This window comes from Gossypium raimondii, chromosome 12 (assembly GCF_025698545.1).
Source record: "Gossypium raimondii isolate GPD5lz chromosome 12, ASM2569854v1, whole genome shotgun sequence".
NCBI lineage: Eukaryota > Viridiplantae > Streptophyta > Magnoliopsida > Malvales > Malvaceae > Gossypium > Gossypium raimondii.
In genome coordinates, this window is record NC_068576.1 from 5,098,108 (window position 1) to 5,124,505 (window position 26,398).

At 34.1% G+C, this 26,398-nt stretch overlaps 1 protein-coding gene, 1 non-coding gene and 1 pseudogene across 2 annotated transcripts; 1 reads left to right on the plus strand and 2 right to left on the minus strand.

Annotated features, from left to right (window-relative positions):
• Positions 1-25: 25 nt before the first annotated feature.
• On the minus strand, positions 26-1,155 carry LOC105762971 (uncharacterized). Its single transcript, XM_012580972.2, has one exon. The coding sequence runs from the start codon at positions 941-943 to the stop codon at positions 125-127; it is 819 nt and encodes a 272-aa protein (XP_012436426.2). The 5' UTR covers positions 944-1,155; the 3' UTR covers positions 26-124.
• A 661-nt stretch (positions 1,156-1,816) lies between these two features.
• LOC105762969 (uncharacterized) lies at positions 1,817-2,789 on the minus strand. Its single transcript, XR_008191779.1, has 2 exons — positions 2,072-2,789; positions 1,817-2,019 (listed from the first exon to the last, which is right to left on the minus strand). It is a non-coding gene; the product is annotated as an uncharacterized LOC105762969 (transcript).
• Positions 2,790-11,503: 8,714 nt separating this feature from the next.
• LOC128035429 (calpain-type cysteine protease DEK1-like) lies at positions 11,504-12,454 on the plus strand (annotated as a pseudogene).
• Positions 12,455-26,398: the final 13,944 nt, after the last annotated feature.

Sequence of the window (26,398 nt, forward strand, 5' to 3'; positions counted from 1 at the left end):
AGGAAAAATAACATGGAGATTTTGTCGTATGGAAATGGAAAAGAGTATTTCATTTATATGTATGTATGTATGTATGTATATTTGATTTCTATACATGATGTAATCCAAAATTGGGTTTGGTTTTTTACAGGGTAAGGATGTTAAGAAGCGAGACTCTTGCTTTGATCATACACCTGAAGAGGCATTCAAGTCCATCTTCAAGATCTTGAATAAACAGCTCCAGGTCTTTTAGCTGGTTTTGCATCTCAAGATTTATGATCTCAGATTTGGTTATTCCGAAGGATTTCAAAGCAACATCAACCTTTTCAAATTCATTCACGTTTCTTCCAGCATCTTCGCACGCTATTCTTCTTTGATGCAATAGTTTCGAAACTGATAACCAACTTCCAGGCTTTGGTCCGGAGATGAGAGATAACAAATCCTCAAACATAGAACAAGTCACTGCTTCAATCTTCTTCAGCATGCTAACTGTTTCTGAAGGTGAGACTGTGTTTTTCCTTTGTATGACCTTCAAGTTTCCCAATGCCTTGTGGATAGTCTTTTTGGCAACTTTCCTGGAGCTCATGTATTTCCTCACTTCACTTGCGATCTCGGCTTCACCGATTTTCCTTCGACGCAAAGCCGATTGAAGTTCACTTGCGCTTTCTTTTGTTTGCATCACAATATCTTTTGCAGTGCTGCAAAGGTCGAGGAGTCTAAGAGAACCATCCAACAACTCATCAGCACATTCGTGGGCTAAAGCATGGTGGGACAGAGGCAACTGAAGAAACTTAACAACACAGTCGTACAAATCTTGAAAGCCATTTAGTTTATGGCTTATTGATGATGATGAAGTAGATGCCTCTTTAGAAGCCCTCAATCTATTCAAATGCTCATTAACTTCTGTTGCTAGTGGGTGTTGTCTAGATGAGCGGGGGAAACTGTTGGATCGAGTGGCTGCCATTGTTTTTGTTCTGAGCAAAGAAGCCTATTTGTTGAATCAACGTTTCTTGCAATTTTCACTGAAATACTAGGCATCTGCTCCCAAGTTATATATATGTATATGCATATCAATCCATGGAGACAAAGAGAATCTCAAATGCTTCTTCTTTCTGCTAATGTTGACATGATTAATTAAGATCTCGATCAAAGGGTGGCAGCAATGTTCATGCAATGTCTCCCCTCTACCATCTCTCCAGCTCACAATCCAAGCACTTCAATATATATATCCTTGCCGTTTCTTTGCACACGTTGAAACCATCCTAGTTGCCAATGCACGGGAGTTGGTGACATTTTTCAAATATATTAAGGAAAAACAGACAACCAATTCATTATTTTCACGTGTGTGTTTGCACTTACCATTATTTTTCATGCAATTTGATAACAAAATAAAGAAGGGTTTGAAGTTGAACAAGATCCACTTTCTGATCCTTGCTTCCTTTTCCCCTAACTTAAGAAAATTTTATGATTAACATAATATCAAATTAGCATCTTTTCATTGCCATCTTCCATGTGATAAACTGACGGGCATGGAGTTTTTAATTTTTAGCAAGTCTTCCATTGTCTTCAGTGGGGCAAGAGGAATCCTGGCAGCTCACATATTCATACAAATGTTTCATGAGATATTCCAAGACACCAGTTGTGATGATGAGGCTCTATAATTCAATTTGGGGACAATTAAAGGTAGGTCTAAGTTACTGGGATTCGGGTGTAAGTTTTGGATATTAGCATGTGCTGGATAAAAGTATTTTTCAAGTTTTTTCTTGTTCATGGTTGAATATGTCTGAAGTAAAAACAATTTTGGAAATATAACTGAATGGTTTCACAAGAGGTAGAATTTTGAGAAAGAAGATTGTATAATCTTTGTATTTCTTTTCTATTGTATAACCTCTGTAAAATTACAGTATATATGTACAACTGCGATGCCAATATTTAACAGCTGATGATATTAAGAACAGTAACTCTAGTTTTTATCATATGCCTGGAGAGGGTTTCAAGGCCTTCTTCAAGATCTTGGATGCTCAACTCTGAGCTTTGAAGCTCCTTTGCACGTTCTCGACATGCTTCATGTTTTCGGATTTGATGCAGGAACGCACTGCAGCTTCAGCAGTCAAAATTTATTTGCTTTCTGTTCTTCCTCGCACATTACTTTCTTCTGGTGCATTAGCTTCAAAACCAGCGACCAACGGCTCGATTTTGATTCTGCCTCTGGCCCTGAAATAAAGGACAATACGGATTCTAGCACGCTGATGGTAACTGCTTCTACATCTCTTAAGACGCTAATCACAGCTCCATTCTCGCCAGGAGTACTGAGTTTATTCTGTATATGCTTCAAGTTCTTTAAGGCCTTGCAGATTGCCTTTTTCATGGCTTTCCTAGATGTCAAGTATTTCCTAAGCTCATTAGCAAGCCCTTCGGCTCCACGTCTTCTGCGTAAAATTGATTGAAGCTCTTGAGTGCATTCCTTTGTCTGCAGCAAGGCATCCTTAGCCGTGGTACATACATCCAAGAGCATGAGAGATCCATCCAAAAGCTCTTCAACCATTTCCCTTTGCTTCTCTTGGGCGAGAGCTTGTTGGGTGAGGGGGAATTGAAGCAATACATCAACACATTCATGCAAATCCTGAAGACCACTTAGATTGTGGCCTATCAATGATGATGTAGAGGCTGATTGAGATGCCCTCAATCGGTTCAAGTTCTCGTCGATTTGTGAAACGATAGGGTGTTGCCTTGAGGGCAAGCTGTTTGATCGAGCATGGTAAGAGGCTGCCATTTTCTTGTTATGCAAAAGCGATATGTGTTTCCAACTCTGCTTAGCTATTTGCTGTAGTCCCCTTACCATCTGCGCAACATATATATTACAGGTTGAGGCCAGACACGAGGAATCTCAATCATTTTAAATATCAATTGGAAGGAAGCAACATGAACTAACTCGATCTCGATCCCCACAACTATCGCCAAAATGTTTCTGCTGTGTCTCCTCTCCACAATCACAACAACTCATCACCCTTCGGTAGCAACAAACACTACTAGTTTTCAATGCCAGTATATCCATATATACAAATATTATATAATAATGCGCACGGTGGTACTACATTCAATGCCTTGTATTAATGAGTCATTTGCTTTTAACTTGCCTCGTCTTCTTCTTGTCATTGCTGTCTTGTTGATTAGGTTCTGCAAGGAGGCAAGATCCGCTTGCTTCTAACAATTTATTTATTTTATGCAGCAACACATGTATGGGAATGAAATTATTTCTTTATTATTATTACTAGTATTTTTTGCCAATACGAGTCCTTTAGCTGGTTTTGCATCTCAACATGACGTGTTCATCTCCTGACCCACAACCAGCATCAACATTTTCAAATTCATTAATGTCTCTTCCTGTTTGCTATTCGATTCTGGAAACTAACAACCAGCTGATCTTCTTTCATTGTTCTTTTGGCCCTGAGATAAGGGACAAAAAATTCTCAAACATGGAACAAGTCACGGTTTCAATCTCCCTTACCAAGTTAACCATGGCCTTGCTATTATCATCATCTCAACAAGAGAAAAACATGTTCTGTTTCCGAGCCCTTTACATTTTTCAATGAATTTTGGATATGGATTCTACTAAATTTGGTGCTTCATTGTTTATCTATCTTCTACTATATATACAAGTACCAACTCTCTATATATAAATGTAAGTCCCATTACTGGGAATTTCAAACGTCTCCACCTTTATTCCTTATTTCCCATTTTAATTAAATTTTTTTTGTGGTATTTTTCATTCCTTACTATTTTATCAAGTCTAGTTAAATTTCAGTCTAGCCTAAGGCTAACAAAAAATTGGTGTTGGAACTCTGAGATTTGAAACCGCATTCATCTCATGTTTGCCTTGATATTCACTTTTTTTCTCTAAATTAAAAGAAAGATAAAATGGTCTCTTAGCATTGCTTTTGGCTTCATTTCGAGAAAGACTCCTTGTTCGATGCTTTGAACAATACACAATTGTTAAATATAACTTGATCCGTAATTGTCATTTTATTTTATTGAAGAACAAATCGGCATGATTTGATTCGTGTGCAATTGGATGATGTCATGGGAACTAGCTATGTAATTTAAATGGTCTGTGCGATTTATACTGTTAATTAGAGTCAGGGTTTTCTCATTCACAAGGTTGTCGAATAATTTAAATGTTCTCGGCCCCTCGAAAACCTTGACGGAAATGAAAAACAACTATGAACATCTTTTAATCTTTTCGATGGAGGAGCTCGAAACGATCTGGTCATATTCCGTTTATTGGAATCTTGGAGCTTCGATTTGGCTTGTTTCTTTTTGTTGCACATGCCTTCCATCTTCTATGCTCTTTCAGATAAAACCACAAACTTTTTCAATTCAAGTTCTCCCACTAACATTCGGATATCGTTGTTCAGACCCCACTCGAAAAGGGTGCACATTTCACCTTCTGTTGGCATAATCTCTTCGGCGTACTTACTAAGTCGGATGAATTTCCATTCATACTTTTCCACATACATGCTCCCTTCCTTCAATTCTAAAAATTCTCCATTTTTTTTCTTTTTAAGGTATCGCCACCTGATATATCTCTTTCTGAATTCATATACAAAGAAATCTCAATTCACCCGGTCTTTCGGAACAACTGATATCAAAGTAGTCCACCACTTGTAAGCTTCTTATCTTAGTAGTGATATGGCACATCTTTAACCATCCTCGGGTTAGCACATCATTTCATCAAAAACTCGCTAAGTATTTTCCAATTAGTATTCAGTTCTAGCTGGACAGGATCATCATCCTTCTAATCTTTGAATTCTTAATCCCCACACTTTCAAATCTTATCAATCAGAGGCCGATGAACACTTACTGTACTTTAAGGAAATTGGGGTGTTGTAGGAGGCACGGTTGGGGGTAGAGATTGCAGAGCCAAGAGAGTATCTCCCGTGAATTGTGTACACCATTAATTCATCATTTGGAAGAAGGCATATCGCACTTCACTTTCAGGCCCTTGCGGGACGAGCATACTATTTGCCTTGCGGAACTGCGATGCCAATATTTAACAGCTGATGATATTAAGAACAGTAACTCTAGTTTTGATCATACGCTGGAGAGGGTTTCAAGGCCTTCTTCAAGATCTTGGATGCTCAAATCTGAGCTTTGAAGCTCCTTTTTCACTATCTCGACATGCTTCATGTTTTCGGATTTGATACAGGAACAGACTGCAGCTTCACAACTCAAAAATTTATTTGCTTTCTGTTCTTCCTCGCACATTACTTTCTTCTGGTACATTAGCTTCGAAACCAGCGACCAGCGATCAACGGCTCGATTTTGATTCTGCCACTGGTATTGAAATAAAGGACAATACAGATTCTAGCACGCTGATGGTAACTGCTTCTACATCTCTTAAGCCGCTAATCATAGCTCGATTATCGCCAAGAATACTGAGTTTATTCTATATATGCTTCAAGTTCTTTAAGGCCTAGCGGATTTCCTTTTTCATGGCTTTTGATGAAGTTGGCTTCCATGCAGGACAAGAAGTAGCACAAGGAGTAGACCATGCAGCTCAAGCCATGCATGTTGCAGCTAGAGCCTATGTTGTTGATTTTGTTACTTAGTTAGATTTGAACTAAGTTTGTAAGATATTCGATGTAATTAGGTGCTGATGGATTGATAAATCAACTTTAGTATGTGTGCAAGTTATATTTATCAATTACTAGGTTACTTAGTGGTGTTAGGTAAATGTTTAGGTGACATTTGCTTATTTTGACCAGCTTATTAACTGGTATATGTAATGGCTTTATGCCTCAATTCTTTTGTAATGAAATATTTTAGAAATTCTTCTTAATTCTCTAGTTTTTACTCAAGTTCTTAATCTGATATTGAATGTTTTCCTCAACAAGACATCGAGCCTTCTAGCTCAAGTTTCTATCAAATTTCTCCTTATGTTCTCTTAGTTCTAACAATTTGTAACAAGAGCTCATTTCTTTTTGGACCTGTCATTTTTTTCAATCCTCAAAATCATGTCTTCATCCAGTTTCTCTCCAACTCCACCACTAGTGTTCAATGATGAAGGCTACCACATTTAAATAGTGAAAATGAAGACCTACCTGGACGTATTTGACTTGTGGGAGGCTGTCAACTCGTACGTTGAACCACCACCTTTGAGAGCCAACCCTACTGTGGCTCAGATCAGGCAGCATTTTGATGATAGAGCCAAGAGATACAAAACAATGTCATGCATCCAAAACAGTGTGTCAGACTTGATCTTCACATGGATCATGGCTTGTGAGTCTCCAAAATAGGCCTGGGAAAAGCTTGAGGAGGAGTTTCAAGGGACTGAAAGAACGAGATAGAAAAAACTCTTGAATTTAAGAAGGGACTTTGAAAATTTGAAGATGAAGGAAGAAGAAACAGTAAAGCAATACTCAGACAGGATCATGCCTGTTGTGAACATCACCAGATTGCTTGGGGACCAGTTAAGTGAAGCAAGAATAGTTGAAAAGGTTATTGCAACCTTACCTGAAATATATAAAGCCAAAATCTCTTCCATTAATGACTCAAGATATTTACCAAGCATCACTTTGGCTGAGATGATCAATGCTCTTTATGCTCAGGAGTAAAGCAGAGCTAGCAGAAAGGAAGAGCATCAAGAAGGTGCCTTCAAGCCAAGAGCTGACCAACCTCAAGCTTCTCTGGCTATAAAGGGAAGAAAACTTGATTAGATAAGCCTAGAAGAGATGAAGCAAGAAGAAAATATCCACCTTGCCCACACTGCAAACTCTTTCAGTTCAAGTTCCACCATTAACATTCGTATATCTTCATTCAGACCCCACCCAAAATGGGTGCACATTTCATCTTCTGTCGGCATAATCTCTGTAACAACCCAACCCATTTCTTTGTGGTGTCAAAACAGTGATTTTAGGGCCACAAATCTGACGTATGAGTTAGAAAATTTTACTATTTAATATTTACGAGTCAAATATAGTGTTATAATACAATTTGATTTAATGATTTATGTTAAATGAAAGAATAATTAGGTTCAAGTGGTATGTCCCTAAAGTCAAGTGGTTTTAGAAAATGAGGTCTCGGGACCTCGTTTCTACAAATTGAGCTGTAAATATTTTATTAAGGTCGTATTAAAATTTTGTTAAGAAATTTAAAGGTTTAGATAGTTAATTAAGTAAAAAGAACTAAATCGTAAATGTTACAAAAGTGAAATTTTAATAGCTAAAAATGGGCAAATGGTTATGGAATCTATAAATAATGAACTTAAATGGTAATTAAAACATTCATTTTGATAGTGGACAATTATGGGTATTTTTTTTTTGTTAATTTATAAGTTAGTAACGTAAGGGTAAAATAGTAAATAAATAATAAAATGTAAATTAAATAAAACTTTAGATTGTCATCTTCTTCAATTTGGCTTGGTAGAACCGAAACACCATTGAAATAGGAACGAATCTTTCGGCCTTGGTGAATTTTCATGCATGGTATGGTGTTTTTGCCCATCTTTTAATAATCTTTTTGTTTTTTAGCTCATATTAGCTTAATCTAGCTAACTAGGGGGGTCAATTTTGTAAAACTGTTAAACATTATAGATTATTCCGTGAGTGGATTTCATATGTTTTTGAAGTTTTATGATAGATTGTTAAGATTGGTTGTAAAATAGACATGTTTTGTTTAGTGATTTTTTATGCTTTTAAAGTTTAAGGACTTATTTATGAAAATGGTAAAATTCAAGGAATATATTGTGAATTTATGATAAATATGAGTTGTTATAAGACTAGGTAAAAATATCTAACATGAATTTTAGCAATAAATGATAAATTTGCAAGTTTCGGGTTTAGGGACTAAATTGTATAAAAGTTAAAATATTGGGGAAAATTTGTAAATTGTTAATGGAAGGGTTTAATTGCATAAAATTACTTTTTAGAATTCTGGAAATGTATTAATTGGGTTGAGTTATTATTTAGATCAAGAAACATCGTAATTGAATATAAATCAAGGAAAAGCTAAAGTTTTGGACTAGTTGTCGATTCCGTTTTAATAACCGTTTCAATCAAGGTAAGTTCATATAAGGATTAAGTTATTATAAATTATTTTGTATGTCATGTTTATAATTACTATGTTATAAATAATTAGATTTACAATTATACAAGATTCGTAATATAGACCAAAATATGATGTTAATTAAATTGAATGACATAGTGCTTTGGTTTGGATAAAATAATAAAAGGGAATTATGGTGAAGGAATTGTATATTGAAATAAAAATATAATAGAAAGCAAAAATTAAGGTAAGTGGATTTTGGATGGATTATTATGTATAACATGGATGATGGTATTGTATTTAATAATTAAAGTGAGTTATGATGAATTTATGAGCATATAAATTTCATGAATGGTTATATGAGAATGAAGGTTAGAGATAAGGATATGGAAAGAGACCCGTTGAGCCTAGAGAAAGCTTAGGATACAAATGACATGTAATTAAGAAGTATATGTATTGGGTACTGGTCTTGGAGGTCCTACCGATGGCTGAGATGTAGCATGTGTTGCGGATTTTCCACAGCTTGTGTGAGCAGCATCGTGTAGCTACCGTCCTGACCCACAACTCGTGAGAGCATTATTTAAAAGTTAAAGGAAATGTTACATTAACATGAAAAGGTATTCCATGTATCCGATGTTATTCGAAAAGGTTCAACGGATAAGAAAGATCAATGGAAAAGCATGTATAAAGACTTAATGTTCATATGATATGAAAAGATTAATATGCATATACAAGATGAAAATGGATGATAATTTATGTTGAATATTCTCAAATATTTATAGTATTTCAAGAACTATAAATGAATGGGTGTAATTAATCAAAAGATAAATTTTTTGTCATTGGTCAAAAGTTATATCATTTGATTTTTGAAAAAACAATATAACTATTCAAACAATATTACTTGAATAATTATAAAATTAAATGAATAATTATTATTTATTTATTCATAAAGACACCTATTGAAAGATTTCTCTATGAAGAGACATGAAAATTCCTATAAATAGGAATGAGATTTCATTTGGAAATCACACTAACAAATTCTAAAATTCTTTCTTTCCTTTCTCTATTTTCTAATATTATTAGATTATTCTATAAAGTATTACTGCAGAAATCTTTTTTAGAATTTGAGTTTCTTGTTATACATTGCTTAGTGGACTATTCTCGTCAGTGCAAAGCGCAAATAGTCATTGGCTTCATTGTATCCTCGAGGTTAATTTGCTTGAAACTCTTTTGTACACTGAAGATAGGTGTGGGTGAATATAACCTTAAAGATAATGGCTTGATACATGCCTTGGAGCCTTGTCCTATTTTTTCTTTTTTTGTTCGAGTTCCATTCGTGTGTTCGAGATTTTCCTCACTGGAGATTTATGCTAACAATTTATCGAGTAATGGATGAAATATGCATGAAATTTATTTCTCAATATATGTTACGTTTTATAGATGTATTGTTTACTTACTATCTATTAACCATATGATTTCAATGGAAAGTATGTGTAAAGAATATATGTATGGGTGATGGATTATGGATAAAGCCTAAATGTTTATCATGTATATGCCATGAGTTACTTGGGATTTATATGTAATGATATATTTACTAACCTTATAAGGTGATGTGTATTGGAAAGGAAGTTTGGCATATGACATGATGAGAGAAGGTTTGGTTGTTTAATTTAATATGTTTGGTAAGTTTAAGTTTCATTATATTGAATTTACTAAGCATTAAATGCTTACGTAATTATTTCCTCTGTCTTGTAGATTATTGGAAGCTCATTGGTTGGAATCTCGATGAGTATCCTCACACTATCTATTTGACATATTGGTATTTATGGTTATTTTGGTTAATGGTTATAAATGGCATGTAATAGGGTTGAAAGGTTTGTTCAAGTGAAATTGCTTGTCTTAAGTTATGTCAAGCTTGTTGTGCTTAATAAGGTAAATCTTGGCTTGAATAATAGTTACAAATATGGGTGAATGAACCTTCATGCATACTCCATAGATTCTAGATAGTATATGGTATGATGGTATGTTTTGGAATGGTTATTTTGGCATGGTTGGCATAGGGATAAACTAGATCTTGTGCTTGAGATGTGGCAATATAGCTTTGTTTTAATTGAAGTTTTTTTGGTATAAATGTTGTGCCTTTGAATGGCATATTCGTTAGAAGAAATATGTTGATTGAAATGGTATGTTTGTATGTGTTTGAAGTGTGTATAGGTTTATTTGAATGTATGCACAAATGGACTGGTTGGTTGGGCAAGTTTTGGTCTTAAAATGGCTTATTTTTAGGGTCAATTTATGGAGCACACGGGCTGTCACACAGCTGTGTGACACACACGACCTGGCTACATGACCATATGTCATTTATTATATTTGGTGTAAGTTTCAGGCGGCCTAAAATACGACCGTGTGTATCAAGTCAGTGAGTTACACGGTCTAGAACACGGCCTGTGACATGGTCGTGTGACCCAAGTTAATGAGTCACACGATTTAAGACACGGGCTGGGACACAGCCATGTGTCCCATTGTTCGAATACCACACGATCTAGGATATGTCACATAGCCGTGTGACCCCTGTTTTCAAAATTTTTAACCTTCTCTCAAATTTTTTGAATTGTTTTAAATTAGTCCCAGATTGATCCTGAACTGTTCTTAGGGCCACGAAGACTCAATTTAAGGTCAAATGTGTACATTTGCTATGTTTGTAATGAATTTTTAGTAATTAATATTAAACGACATTATTAAAATGGTTTGAAGTTAATTGTTCTGGTTGTTCAATAATGCCCCGTAACCCTAATCTGACGCTAGAGACAAGTTAAGGGTGTTACATTTAGTGGTATCAGAGCTATGGTGTAGTTGGCTTTTGAACTGAACGTAGCATGTATGGAGTCTAGAAATACATGCTATTTTATAACCCGAGATAGTGTGATATCTCCTGACATGATTTGAAATAATTTTTCATTTAGATAAAAGATTATTAACAATCGAGCTAATTTTGATAATGCTGAAAGTAATATTCAAGTCTCTGATTAAAAGGTTGCTAATGATGAGAAGAAATTCATAAACGTTAGACTAGAGGTTCATAGTGTTTATATTAAAAATGAATGTTATGTTTGTTGTGCATATATAATAATTAAATTTTGTGGCTTTACGACCTCCACCCCCTCGTCCTCAAAATTCTATATCACGGAATGTTTATAGTATTTCTGTTGTGAAAGCCCACAAAAGTGGAGCTAAATAGTTTAACGGTAAAATGAGTAATAACTTTGATTGTTAGAGCCAAGAGCTGATTAACAAATACCAAAAATTCTAGATGAAATATTAGATTTTTCCGAATATTATTTGAGATGCGCGGCGTCACTACTAAAAGAAGTAGTTATTCATTGGTAATTGACTTTAACTATTATGGTATCTAAATTATGGGTTACCCAGGATTTCTCCTGAATTGATTACTTTAGTGAAACAAAATAATGTGAGATCACCGATGACTTTAGTAGCCAGTGTGATAGACCTGAACATAGTCATTAAGGTCAAGTGTCTTTTTGTCTATAGTGGCATGTGCACTTGTTTTATTTTCAGTTATGGTGTTTTACATGTAGGGATGCTGGCTAATCATAATGTTAGGCAGAAATATTCTTAGTCTGGCTGAGTAATGATTGGCATTGCTCTATTTTTGGCATTCTAGTCAATTATGATTTGGGAGAGGACTCGATGGAAAAACTCATGTGTTGTTACTTTTCTTCTTCTACTAGTTGTTGCTTTGCTTTATGCATATAAAATTTGTGTTGTTTATGTCATAGCTGGTTCCAATGCGTCTGAGCGATATTCTCCTTCTAAATTTTTCTTTGGGGTATCATCAATTTCCTTAGCAATCAATATGCTCTTATTATGCCGCAAGGTCTTCAATAGAAATAGCTTGAATGCGGACGAGTTTGCCCAAAAGGCTCATAAATTTGCATATTACGATAGTATAGAAATGGGTTATGTTCTCGGGAGTTTAGTAGGGCTTTACATCTTGGACTTCTTTACCTTGGCTTTCTTATTGTTCTTATTGTCTACTCTATCGTATATGGTCCATTTGCAAAGGATACACATTGGCTTGGGGTTATTACATTTTTTACGGTTATAATTCTTGGTTGGATCATGGAAGCATGTTGATATACGTCTCAGCTTTTTAGAAGTCATGTTGCTACATTTGTTGTTGCTAGAACTATATGGTTTTTTCTCATTTGCTTTGGAGTGCATTATTGGTACTTGAGGCATTGTTTTAGCTATGCGGTTGTAGCATCTGTCTTATTAGAGCACTGTGATCCGTCTAAGAGGAGGTTTTCGTAAGAATGAGCAAAGTAGTTCTTCTAGTTCATTTGATGGTTGTAACTCAAGTATGAAACGCAGTAATAATGTTGAAGCAGGTCATTCTACAAATACTGTTTGAGGTAGTAGTCAGAGTATGATACAATGCTCTGATACTAATAATTGGAATAGTCTTTTTATGTATCCAACTTTTAACTTTTAGGAAAGGATAAATAGTGACAAGAGTGTAAACAGTGGAAGACTAAATTTAACATACATAGCAGTTCTCATTACTCTGATGATCTCGAATTATGTCAACAAGTTAAATCTGGATGTCAGATTTCGTATGAACTAATACAATTTGTTATGAATTTTGATTGGTATTATGAGGGAATTATGATAGATTTTATGTCTGGATTATCTTGATGACAAGAAGAGAGATTTGCTTTGAATTGTTACTATCAAATTAAAGAAGTCGATTCAATCTATTCTAGTTAGAGCGGATTGCCCACTCGAAAAGCTAGTTAAGATGTATGTATATGAATTTATCTTTAGATTCTGAAGTAAATTTCATAGAGTTATGGCACAACCAGACGAAAAGTCATAGCGAGAAACTCAGTTTCTAGAAAATATAACACAAGGATATATCAACCAGATTAGAGATAGTTGGGAAAATGTTATTATGGGTTAAATTCGTTTTGATAATAGCAACTATTAGACTTGCATTTAATTGATACTGTTTGAAGCTTTTTATGAATGGAATGTAGAACCCTGGTATGCTAGCCCCATCCGCTACACACCATCTCATAAATCATACTAGAGCATATATCAGAACATATCTTATCATACCAGAGCATATCATAAATCATACCATCATGATTTGTATCATATCATATCAGATTATATCATACAAAGTCTTACCCCCATCCGCTACACACCATCTTCGTCCAGCCAATCACACCAAATAGGACTACAAGAGTCCGTCCATCCAATCACACTAATATGTGGCAGTGTGCCACTCACATAAGTGCAGCTGAGCTACCATATATATAAATTTGCGGTCTAGTCGCTATAATTGTAGTATAAACTACAGTATAACACTTCCTCCATCATACCATAACCCACCCCAATGCATATGCAAAATCACATTAACATACATACATATCACATAGGTTGTATGGCATGCATTCATAAACATATGTTATACGAAGCGTAACATAACACATAACTTATACAAATCATAGCATAACATATTACATAGTCGAATCAGATAGCTTATCAGAACAGATAACATAACACGTATAACACACAAGATTAACTCACATACCTACTTATAGCAAACCATAACACATTATTTTACTTATCGGAACTTATTAACATACCTCCAACACTTACTTATGTATGTTTACAGAAACTTACACTTTTCTGAGCCTACATAATGCCCACCGACCTAATTTTTGAGTCTTGTAAACGATTCCTAATTGGGACTCAAAATTGCCTCAAAAGGCCCACACAACCCAAAAAGCTAACCCGTGCGGTCCACATGGCCATGTGGCACACAAGTTCCACTACAAGGCTTAGCATACGGCCGTGTGGCCGCTAGGTAGTTTCAAAAACAGCTCTTATTTCATGAATTTCTCAAATTTCGAGTGAAAAATCGAGTTAGAATCACACACCTAATAGCTGGTACGACAAACCACAAGTTTGGAACTCACGAAGCCCCAAAAAGACTAACTTAACAGAAGTCATTAGCCATGGCTAACTCAACGAAGGGACGTCGTATGCACCACCCTTTCCCCCTATTGAAAAACCAAAATGATTAATAGTCGACTGTTTACAAAACACCACCCCTCTCAAATGACAAGAAGAAACTTACCACTGAAGAACAAAATTGTAAAACTTACCCATTAGAAAAATCAATGAGAAAGGAACGGTAAAGCAAAAAATGAAGAACAATGTCAGAGAAACTATAACAAACCAAAATTTTCTAGAAAAGAAAGAAAAAAGAGAAACGGAAGAATGGGAGAAAGTTGAGACGTGAAATAGGGAGAGTGGAAGACCAGAAGAGATTATTGGGTTAAATCAAACTACCCACATCCCACTAAATCCACTAACTAACCACCTATCAGATTCCCTCAGAGTTAAAAAAAATAATTTTCACTTTTCATACATAGGGATTTGAACACGAGATCTTTAGGTAAGCTAAACTCTTACCACTAAGCCAGCAAGCTCATTCTTGTCATAGTTGAGTGAAAATAATTTATAAATCAGATGTTCAAAGATAGAGGTTTAGGCAAAATAGTAAAAATTCAAGGAAAAGATTCAAACCCGAAACCTCACACACATTATTCACATCTCTTAACCATTGATCCAGAAAAAATTACTTGATAAAATATTCACAATATTAACTCAAAAATCAAGGCTTGACCACTCTTGGTTCCACCAACCTAATCCTTCTAACCCAGTTTTTGGGATGTGACAATAAGGATTTTAATTAGAAAGAAAGTTCAATTAATCAACCTAATATTAACTCAAAAATCAGGTTGTGACCACTCTTGGTTCCACTAACCCAATCCTTCTAACTTAATTTTTAGGATGTGACAATAGGGGTTTTAATTAGAAAGAAAGTTCAATTAATCAACCTAATAGTAACTTAAAAATCAGGGCGTGACCGCTCTTAGTTCCACTAACCCAATCCTTCTAACTTGATTTTTCGGATGTGATAATAGGAGTTTTAATTAGAAAGAAAGTTGAATTAATCAACCTAGAGTCAGTTGCTCTTACTTTCGAAAGAGATATTAGCATAATTTAGGGATTTCTACTGATCAAGATACTAAGTGAAGAAATTGTGTAATTGAGATTGATAATTGGTTCGCGATGGAATGTGCAAGTGTACATAGTCGTTATCAAGTAATAAGTAAGTAAAAGTGATACGAGGGTTGCGCGCGGACCAAGATCGAGTTGCCAAGTCACGGGAAACTCCTATGAAAAACCCTAAACAATCAGATCTGAAACGAAACAGAAAATTAAAATATTAGAATTTTGAATTTCCAGATCTGAAATAAAATCTCCAAAATAATAAAGAATCAAATTGAGAATAGAAATAAGTGTTAATAAGGAATCTTGAAACCCTAGAGGAGATTGCGATTCGCCCAATTGAACACCAAGATAGTTTTCCCAAATTTCGACAACTGATTTTACCCAAAAGAGTATGGAAGAACCCTAGAAATTGGGGATTTTTTAATGATTCCTTAAGATAGAAAAAGGTGAAAACACAATAAAACAAAAAAATAAATTAGATAAAGATTCAGTATAGCGTAAATAAAGAAAGAATTGATAGTAAGAAATTAAAAGATAAGTCCTAAGAAGCCTTGAAATCCCGAAAGATCTCACAACTCCTTCAAACGGCTCTAATCTCCTCCAAAGAATATCAATGGCAAGAAGAAGGTTGAAGATGGCTCCCACAATAAAAAGATTGTTAAAACAACTTAAAGAAAACTCAAGAGAAAATCCTTGGAGAACTCAAAGAGAATTTTCACTCAAATCAAATCTGAAATTTTCAATGTAATTGTCATGTAATGTAGGGTGGTGGCCAATCCATATAAATAGGCCTTATAACTAGTCCTAATCTAATTAGAAAACTAAAATAAAATAAAAACTCCTAATTATTTTAATATGGAAATTCACCAAGGGTCTTTATTTGGGACTCTGGGACTGAATATTTACATAAAAATTAAACTAAGTAAAAATAAATAAATAAATAAAAATTAAAATAAAACTTTACAACTTGGGCCACTTTGACAATTTGGCCTGATTTTCAACTAAGTATGGGTGGATTTCTTGATTGGGCTTGGAATCTTCTTATTGGGCCTTGCCTTCAAGAATTTGGGTTGGGCCTTTGTGCCTCGTATCATTCCCCCCTTCCTCAAAAAGATTCGTCCTCGAATCTGAAAAATCAAATGGGGACAAGTCAGCCATATTGAAAGATGGACATGTTTTAAAGCATTCAATCCTCTCAAATTATTTCCACAAACCATGAATAAATCGTGAGTAATAAATCAAATGGTAAACGTAATCGTCACAAGTAGGTATTTGAAAAGGTTCACACGGTTCACAGAGTTGCACAATCATACCATGCATTAATTGACGGACTATAGATTCACTCACACATGCATCATAAAAATTATCAAAAACAATAATCTTTTTATCAACCATCAAAATATATAGATCATCAATAAATAAAATATGACAGTCAAGCATGTTTCGATCTAAGTGTTTTACAAAAATTAAATCATCAACATGATCTTTGTCACTATCTGAGGAGTACAAAGGTGTTTCAAAAGTTTCAAGCATCTTACCTTTATAATGAGAAGAATAAGGGTCGATTTTACCTTTTCCATTTAATACAAACCTTCGCTCATCGGGGGCATAGTGTAGTCGAAACTCCGTTGTTGAGTTAACCTTTGTCAAATGCAACTCAAACTTCATGTATAACCACAGAAACTTTTCGACATCCTTCTTCATATGTGGCCAATGGAAGTGTTCTATCCCACGTAAAGGTGGTAAACCTTTAGGGACTCACTAAAAGATCCACATAATCCCGCAAAAGACATTGAAACACACTAGGCAAATATCCATTAATGTTAGATAGAGATAAATAGTTTTGCCTAAACCTCACAAGGATACAAGGTTGTTTATTGAGTAGGGCTCTCCGCACATCTTTTTTGTTCCAATCAATTTTTCTCTCTAGTTTTGCCACTTATGGATTCACTCACCTTTGGGCCCTTTAAATTTTGACTTTTTCACTACTAGCCTCTTTTCTCTCTGTCTTTTTATTTTTCCTTTCTCCTCACCCCTCACAAAATTTCATCATTTTTAATTGATCTTTATATACATCATTGGGATTTAAAGGAGCAAGAGTGAATTTTCGCCTTTAAACACAAGAGAGTATCTATTGAGCTTGCCTTGGTGTGTAACATCACGATCAAATTGCCAAGGTCGTCCAAGGAGCAAGTGTGCCACATGCATTGGGACCACATCACACCATACCTCATCCTCGTAATTCCCGAGCTTAAAAGTGATCAAGGACTGTTTTGTAACCTTAACTTCGAGCATTCATTAAGCCACTTTGAAGGTGATACGGCTTAGGGTGCTCGATACAAGGTAACTTTAAGGAATCCACCAAATAATCGCTAACTACATTTGAACAACTCCCACTATCAATCATAAGTGAACATAAGTTACCTTTTATAAAACACCTAGAATGGAAAATATTGGTCCTTTGGTTATCACAATTGTCTCCCATTTGGATGTTAAGGGTGCGGAGCATCTTATTATTATTATTATTATTTTGGACTACCCGCAATACAAACACTCAACACTCAAAAAGAAAAATTAGCAAACCTCACCGTTAATCACTCAAAAGAAAAATTCAAATTCTCAATTAGGTAGAATTCAATCTTGTGAGTTCTTTATTGGAGTTTATATCAACCAATTAGAGAGTGTGAACCAAACTACCAAAGAATCCTAATTTGCACTAGGATGCCAAAACCGACGAGACACCAATTGATTTGTGTTGCAATCGAGGAAGGATTGTGCACATGTTTAAATTCTACTAACACAAGAAACAAGAAGGTGTTAGATATTGTAAAGGAAGAATAAAAGCAAACAAATGAAAACCTACAGCTAAGAATCAATAAAAATTGCTGAAAACAGAAAACCCGAAAAACTGCAGAGTAACTTGACAACTTCGTTCGAGGTGTTCCCGATCTCAAAAAATCATGAAAATAAATCTGGAATGTCCTTAAATATTTAATTTTTGATCTGGAAAGTTTGGGCACTAAACTCAACCCGCTGAATATTTTTTTAAAATTTTTATTGGATTTCGTCTTTTTCAATTTTTTGACTTTTTTGACTGATTTTTTTGCGGGAATAATTTTTTTATATTCAATCACAGTGCCACAAATATGTATGTAAAATTTCAGATCAATTGGACAACGTTTACCCACTCAAATGAATTTTTTGAAAGATTTTTCTGGGTAAAACTGCTGTTTTGCTTTAAAAATTGAGATCAGTTTAGAAATCAACCAAGAACACCCAAAACGCCCAAAATCTGATACCAAATGATACGAGGGTTGCGCGGACCAAGATCGAGTTGCCAAGTCACGGAAACTCCTATGAAAACCCTAAACAATCAGATCTGAAACGAAACAGAAAATTAAAATATTAGAATTTTGAATTTCCGGATCTGAAATAAAATCTCCAAAATAATAAAGAATCAAATTGAGAATAGAAATAAGTGTTAATAAGGAATCTTGAAACCCTAGAGGAGATTGCGATTACGCCCAATTGAACACCAAGATAGTTTTCCCAAATTTCGACAACTGATTTTACCCAAAAGAGTATGGAAGAACCCTAGAAATTGGGGATTTTTTGGGCTGATTCCTTAAGATAGAAAAGGCTGAAAACACAATAAAAACAAAAAAATAAATTAGATAAAGATTCAGAGCAAGCAGAAATAAAGAAAGAATTGATAGTAAGAAATTAAAAGATAAGTCCTAAGAAGCCTTGAAATCCCGAAAGATCTCACAACTCCCTTCAAACGGCTCTAATCTCCCCTCCAAAGAATATCAATGGCAAGAAGAAGGTTGAAGATGGCTCCCACAATAAAAAAGATTGTTAAAACAACTTCTAAAGAAAACTCAAGAGAAAATCCTTGGAGAACTCAAAGAGAATTTTCACTCAAATCAAATCTGAAATTTTCAATGTAATTGTCATGTAATGTAGGGTGGCTGGCCAATCCATATAAATAGGCCTTATAACTAGTCCTAATCTAATTAGAAAACTAAAATAAAATAAAAACTCCTAATTATTTTAATATGGAAATTCAGCCAAGGGTCTTTATTTGGGACTCTGGGACTGAATATTTACATAAAAATTAAACTAAGTAAAAATAAATAAATAAATAAAAATAAAAATAAAACTTTACAACTTGGGCCACTTTGACAATTTGGCCTGATTTTCAACTAAGTATGGGTGGATTTCTTGATTGGGCTTGGAATCTTCTTATTGGGCCTTGCCTTCAAGAATTTGGGTTGGGCCTTTGTGCCTCGTATCAAAAAGAGTTATCGTTTCCACAAAGACTATGTCTGTTAATCAAATAAATAAAAATTATGAATTTACAAGTTGATAAAGAAAACAGAATAATTTGGGGTGATAGATTTTAAAATTGAATTAATTAACTAGATGCAAATTAACCGAAATTAAATTAATTAACTAGATTAAAATTAATCAGCTTTTAAAACCATTTCAATTAGGGAAAAACATTCTTGATCGATTGACTATTCGAAACCCACAAATCATGAAGTGTAAGTGCAACTAAGGGTAACTAGTTTGTTATCTTGACATAGTTGTTGGGTAAAGGTTATGAATTGATTAAATGAAAGAATTTAATAATTAATTAGCTACTTATTTTTTAGAATATTATTGAATTACGTGCTAACCCGAACTCCCCAAATCATCCGTAAAGGCGAAGAACGATTGTACGTACGGTTTGCATCGATACAGTGTAAGGAATCTAACTAGTTTGGATTCTTAAAATAATTATAATTTCAACGATTATTTTGAACTCAGAAGTGGGTGTTTAGGGGCTAGTTTAGTGGTAAATTTATTGAATTTATACTGAATTTTTGTTTAGGCTCGTTTAAAGAATTATTAAGGAAAATTGGAAGATTCGCTAGTGTGTTGTGAGGAAGCGAAAAATAAGGTGTGGGTCGTAGAGTCATAAAATTGTTTGAAAATATTAAATATCATGTTATATTTGATAAATTAGCTTGCTGATTGGATTGACTTAATATCCCAATTATTGATTTTTTAAGTGGCCAAACCAGGTATGTTTTGAGCCATAAAAGATTGACATGTTGGCAAAATTGCTAGTTTGATAGTATGAATGTTTGATTGAGTTTGTAATTGCATATTTGAGTTATGAGATATGAGAATGTTTGACTGAATGATATAATGTGTTGAGATATTAAGCTTATGTATGATTTAAATGCATGGGATATTTGTTATGATGTGTACTGAAAATGGTGCTATTTATGCACAATAAAAATCCGTAAAGTACGTGAAATTGAACGATATTGATTGATACCAACTCAATGGTAATTTGAAAGATTGGAACACTGTTTCCATTTACTAAAAGTATGTGATTATTGATGAAATGCTGAGCATGTCAAATAAATGTGAAAAGTATTGAGATATGATTATCTATGAGATTGTGTGACACATTGCATATGCATTGGGTTGAGATTTTGTGGTTGACGGAGGAGGTCCGTGGAGTACTAGCGGCATATTAAGTCCGTATTATTTGTAGCCACTGCACTGCACCAAGAGTACTGAAGGGAATGGTGATTTATCTCATTTTTACTAGTAGCTTGTCTGCATTTTTACTAGCAAAATTCTCTCAATATTGTTATCAGTGGTTTTAACCACAATGGGCTTACGCCCATACTGTTTTGGAGTTCAGATGACAAGTTCTTGGGAACTCGTGGTGTCTAGCTGATGGTATGGGTAGAAACATTTTTGCATTACATCATGTGCATGACATATTCGGAGGTTATTAATTTATGCTATGTATTATATTTGGAGGTTATTAATTTATGCTATGTATTGTATTTTGTTGTACTGAATGGTGATTGTTACTCGAATGAATGATGTCCCTTGCTCATACACCGTTTGACATCAATTTGACAATGGCTATGTAAGGATATGAAATTCCAATGATAGTTTTGTGTTCTTCTATTAATGCTAAGATGTTTCAATGTATTCGATATTTATGTTTTTGTACGTTTAAATAATTTTTCGATTCACACTGAGCTTTTCATAAGCTCGCCCCCAATAGTGTTTAACTTTTTAAGTAAACCTCAAAACTAGGACCGAACTCGACATTCGAAGAATCAACTCGGACCTCGGATTATTATTATTTAATTAAGTATTCTGAAGTCTTTATTGGTTTTGGCTCATAATTTTTAATTATTTCTGGTCTATGGCTTGATAACTTTTCTTTTGGGAAATTTTCCATGAATGGATTTCTTAAGCATAATAACTGGATAATGCATGATATTGGGCTTAAGTAAAATTTGATATTGTTCCCTAGTTTCCACTACATTGCAAAAGAATTGTTTTTGAAAAAAAAAATTGATAAGGCAACTAATTTTCCAAAATGACTTGAAAAATGGTTTTTCCGCTGCATTAGTTTAACTTCGAGTTTTTTTTTAAAGAAGAGAGACAAGCAAACTGTTTTTCTAAAACAACACTCTCAACAATAGAATGAACCCTAAGCATACAAGGCCTAATGAATGAATACTTTTAAACTAACTTAAAGTAAAACTACTGTTTTCTCTAAAATGAGTTTATTTAAAGTCATTAACCATGCCTAACTCACCGAAGAGACGTCGTATGCACCACCCTCTCCTCCTATTGAAAAACCAAAATGATTAATAGTCGAATTTTTACAAAACACCACCCCTCTCAAACGACAAGAAGAAACCTACCACTGAAGAACAAAACTGTAAAACTTACCCGTTAGAAAAATCAAAGAGAAAGGAACGGTAAAGCAAAAAAATGAAGAACAATGTCAAAGAAAGTATAACAAACCAAAATTTTCTAAAACAGAAAGAAAAAGAGAAATGGAAGAATGAGAGAAAGTTGAGACCTGAAATAGGGAGAGTGGAAGACTAGAAGAGATTATTGGGTTAAATCAAACTACCCACATCCCACTAAATCCACTAACTAACCACCTATTAGATTTCCTCAGAGTTAAAAAAATAATTTTCACTTTTCATACATAGGGATTTGAACACAAGATCTTTAGGTAAGCTAAAGCCTTACCACTAAGCCAGCAAGCTCGTTCTTGCCATAATTGAGTGAAAATAATTTATAAATCAGATGTTCAAATATAGAGGTTTAGGCAAAATAGTAAAAATTCAAGGAAAAGATTCAAACCCGAAACCTCACACACATTATTCACATCTTTTATCCATTGATCCAGAACAAATTACTTGATAAAATATTCACAATATTAACTCAAAAATCAAGGCTTGACCACTTTTGGTTCCACTAACCCAATCCTTCTAACCCAGTTTTTGGGATGTGACAATAAGGATTTTAATTAGAAAGAAAGTTCAATTAATCAACCTAATATTAACTCAAAAATCAGGGCGTGACCACTCTTGGTTCCACTAACCCAATCCTTCTAATCCAATTTTTAGGATGTGACAATAGGGGTTTTAATTAGAAAGAAAGTTCAATTAATCAACCTAATATTAACTCAAAAATCAGGGCGTGACCGCTCTTGGTTCCACTAACCCAATCCTTCTAACTTGATTTTTCGGATGTGATAATAGGAGTTTTAATTAGAAAGAAAGCTGAATTAATCAACCTAGGGTCAGTTGCTCTTACTTTCGAAAGAGATATTAGCATAATTTAGGGGTTTCTACTGATCAAGATACTAAGTGAAGAAATTGCGTAATTAAGATTGATAATTGGTTCGCGATGGAATGTGCAAGTGTACATAGTCGTTATCAAGTAATAAGTAAGTAAAAGAGTTATCGTCTCCACAAAGACTGTGTCTATTAATCAAATAAATAAAAATTATGAATTTACAAGTTGGTAAAGAAAACACAATAATTTGGGGTGATAGATGTTAAAATTAAATTAATTAACTAGATGCAAATTAATTAGCTTTTAAACCCATTTCAATTAGGGAAAAACGTTATTGATCGATTGACCATTCGAAACCCACAAATCGTGAAGCGTAAGTGCAATTAAGAGTAACTAGTTTGTTATTTCGACATAGTTGTTGGGTAAAGGTTATGAATTGATTAAATGAAGGAATTTAATAATTAATTAGCTACTTATTTTCCAGTGTATTATTGAATTAGGTGCTGACCCAAACGCCCCAAATCATCCGTAAAGGCAAAGAACGATTGTACGTACGGTTTGCATCGATACAGTGTAAGGAATCTAACTAGTTTGGATTCATAAAATAGTTATAATTTCAATGATTTTTTTGAACTCATAAGTGGGTGTTTGGGGTCTAGTTTAATGTTAAATTTATTGAATTTATACTGAATTTTGGTTTAGGTTTGTTTAAGGAATTATTAAGGAAAATTGGAAGATTCGCTAGTGTGTTGTGAGGAAGCTAAAAATAAGGTGTGGGTCGTAAAGTCATAAAATTGTTTGAAAATATTAAATATCATGTTATATTTGATAAATTAGCTTGCTGATTGGATTGACTTAATAGCCCAATTATTGATTTTGTGAGTGGCCGAACCAGGTATGTTTTGAGCCATAAAAGATTGACATGTTGGCAAAATTGCTAGTTTGATAGTATGAATGTTTGATTGAGTTTGTAATTGCATATTTGAGTTATGAGATATGAGAATGTTTGACTGAATGATATAATGTGTTGAGATATTAAGCTTATGTATGATTTAAATGCATGGGATATTTGTTATGATGTGTACTGAAAATGATGCTATTTATGCACAATAAAAATCTGTACAGTATGTGAAATTGAACGATATTGATTGATACCAACTCAATGGTAATTTGAAAGATTGGAACACTGTTTCCATTTACTAAAAGTATGTGATTATTAATGAAATGCTGAGCATGTCAAATAAATGTGAAAAGTATTGAGATATGATTATCTATGAGATTGTGTGACACATTGCATATGCATTGGGTTGAGATTTTGTGGTTGACGGAGGAGGTCCGTGGAGTACCAGCGGCATATTAAGTCCGCATTATTTGTAGCCACTGCACTGCACCTAGAGTACTGAAGGGAATGGTGATTTATCGCATTTTTACTAGCATCTTGTCTGCATTTTTACTGGGAGAATTCTCTCAATATTGTTATCTGTGGTTTTAACCACAACGGGCTTAAGCCCAAAATGTTTTGGAGTTCGGATGACAGGTTCTGGGGAACTCATGGTGTCTAGCTGATGGTATGGGTAGAAACCTTTTTGCATTACATCATGTGCACGACATATTAGAATGTTATTAATTTATGCTATGTATTGTATTTTGTTGTACTGAATGGTGATTGTTACTCGAATGAATGATGTCCCATGCTCATACACCGTTTGACATCAATTTGATAGTGGCTATGTAATGATATGAAATTCCAATGATGGTTTTGTGTTCTTCTGTTAGTGCTAAGATGTTTCAATGTATTCGATATTTATGTTTTTGTCCGTTTAAATAATTTTTCGATTCACACTGAGCTTTTCATAAGCTCGCCCCCAATAGTGTTTAACTTTTTAGGTAAACCTCAAAACTAGGACCGAACTCGACATTCGAAGAATCAACTTGGACCTCGGATTATTATTATTTAATTAAGTATTCTGAAGTCTTTATTGGTTTTGGCTCATAATTTTTAATTATTTCTGGTCTGTGGCTTGATAAAATTTCTTTTGGGGATTTTTGCATGCATGGATTACTTAAGCATAATAACTAGATAATGCATGATATTGGGCTTAAGTAAAACTTGATATTGTTTCCTAGTTTCCACTACATTGCAAAGGAACTATTTTTGAAAAACAAATTGATAAGGCAACTAATTTTCCATAATGACTTTAAAAATGGTTTTTTCGCTGCATTAGTTTAACTTCGAGTTTTTTTTTAAAGAAAAGAGACAAGCAAACAGTTTTTCTAAAACAACACTCTCAACAATAGAATGAACCCTAAGCATACACGACCTAATAAATGAATGCTTTTAAGCTAACTCAAAGTACAACTACGGTTTTCTCTAAAATGAGTTTATTTAAAGTCTTAAAAAGTAACGTAAGTTACCTTGGCCATTTTGGTGGCTAATGTAGCCTTTTCAATCTAGCAATAATGTCTAGGCCGAGTTTGGGAGGTTATAAAACCCATCAGAGTATTGGTAGAAGTGCAGGGAATGTTGAACTTTTGCTACTGACTTGACTTGTTTCGATAGAAGTCCTCAAGGTATCGATAGAAGTGCAAGAGATGCTGAACTTTTGCTACTGACTTGACTTGTTTCTGTAGAAGTCCTCAAGGTATCGGTAACACTTTGGTTGTATCGGTAGAAGGGACCAGGGTATTGATAGAAGTCTCAAGCCAAAACTTCCTTGCTTACTAGAGTACGTTCTATAGATAAAAGTCTGGTTTTATCGGTAGAACTCCCAGTTCTACCGACAGAATTCTGTAGCTTTTTCAAGGTCTTTTCATCTTGAGTTCTACCAATACTTGTCCACTAAGCATCGGTAGAAGTCCTTCAGACTTTAAAAACTCGTTAAAAATAAGTTAATTTAAGGCTTTTTAACAATTTATTTTGTCCAACACTTTGAAAATGATTTTAAGGACTTATAAACAATTTTGTAGATTTAAGTAGGGAATTTTAATATACTTTTTTAATATCAAAATACTTGAAAAACTAGAGCTAACATTCTCGTTTTAGATTTTAAATATTAGATTTTTAAAATTTTAAAATTTTTAGTGTTAATTTTCAATCTCAGTATTTTAAGTTAAATTTAATTTTATACATTTAAGTTAAATTTATTTATTTTCAATTTTTGGTATTAATTTTAGAATTAAATTTTCTTTTAATATCCTATGTTAATTATTGGATTTTAGTTTTAGCTCTCTTTTAGTTTTTGAAGGTAGGTCGTATATTTATATTCGTGCTTAGAATTTTGATTTAAAAACCTTAAACACCAAACTTCATAGGATTATATTTGAATAGGCGTTGTAGGGATTCTCAAACATTCCACGCACATAATCATACTCCCGAACCTAGATTTTGGTAATGAGATTAGGGTGTACTATTTACGTTTTTCTTTTCATTATATTCATATTAAGTTTAGTCTTCAAACTTTAGGCAATAGGTGGTTAACCAGACTAGCTCGAATTGTTTAGTGACAACACCACGTTTTTAGGTTTTCGTGTCTAGCTTGCTAGGTTCTCGACTAACACGTTATGCAGCTAGGTGACTCCACTTGGAACTAATTTTGAGAGTCGAGTTACTTAGGTTTTGGTATTTGGGTTTCCACTTGTAAATGTT

What these genes read in the sequence shown, in the direction of transcription:
- LOC105762971 (XM_012580972.2), bottom strand. Translation starts at nt 943, where the DNA reads ATGGCAGCCACTCGATCCAACAGTTTCCCCCGCTCATCTAGACAACAC.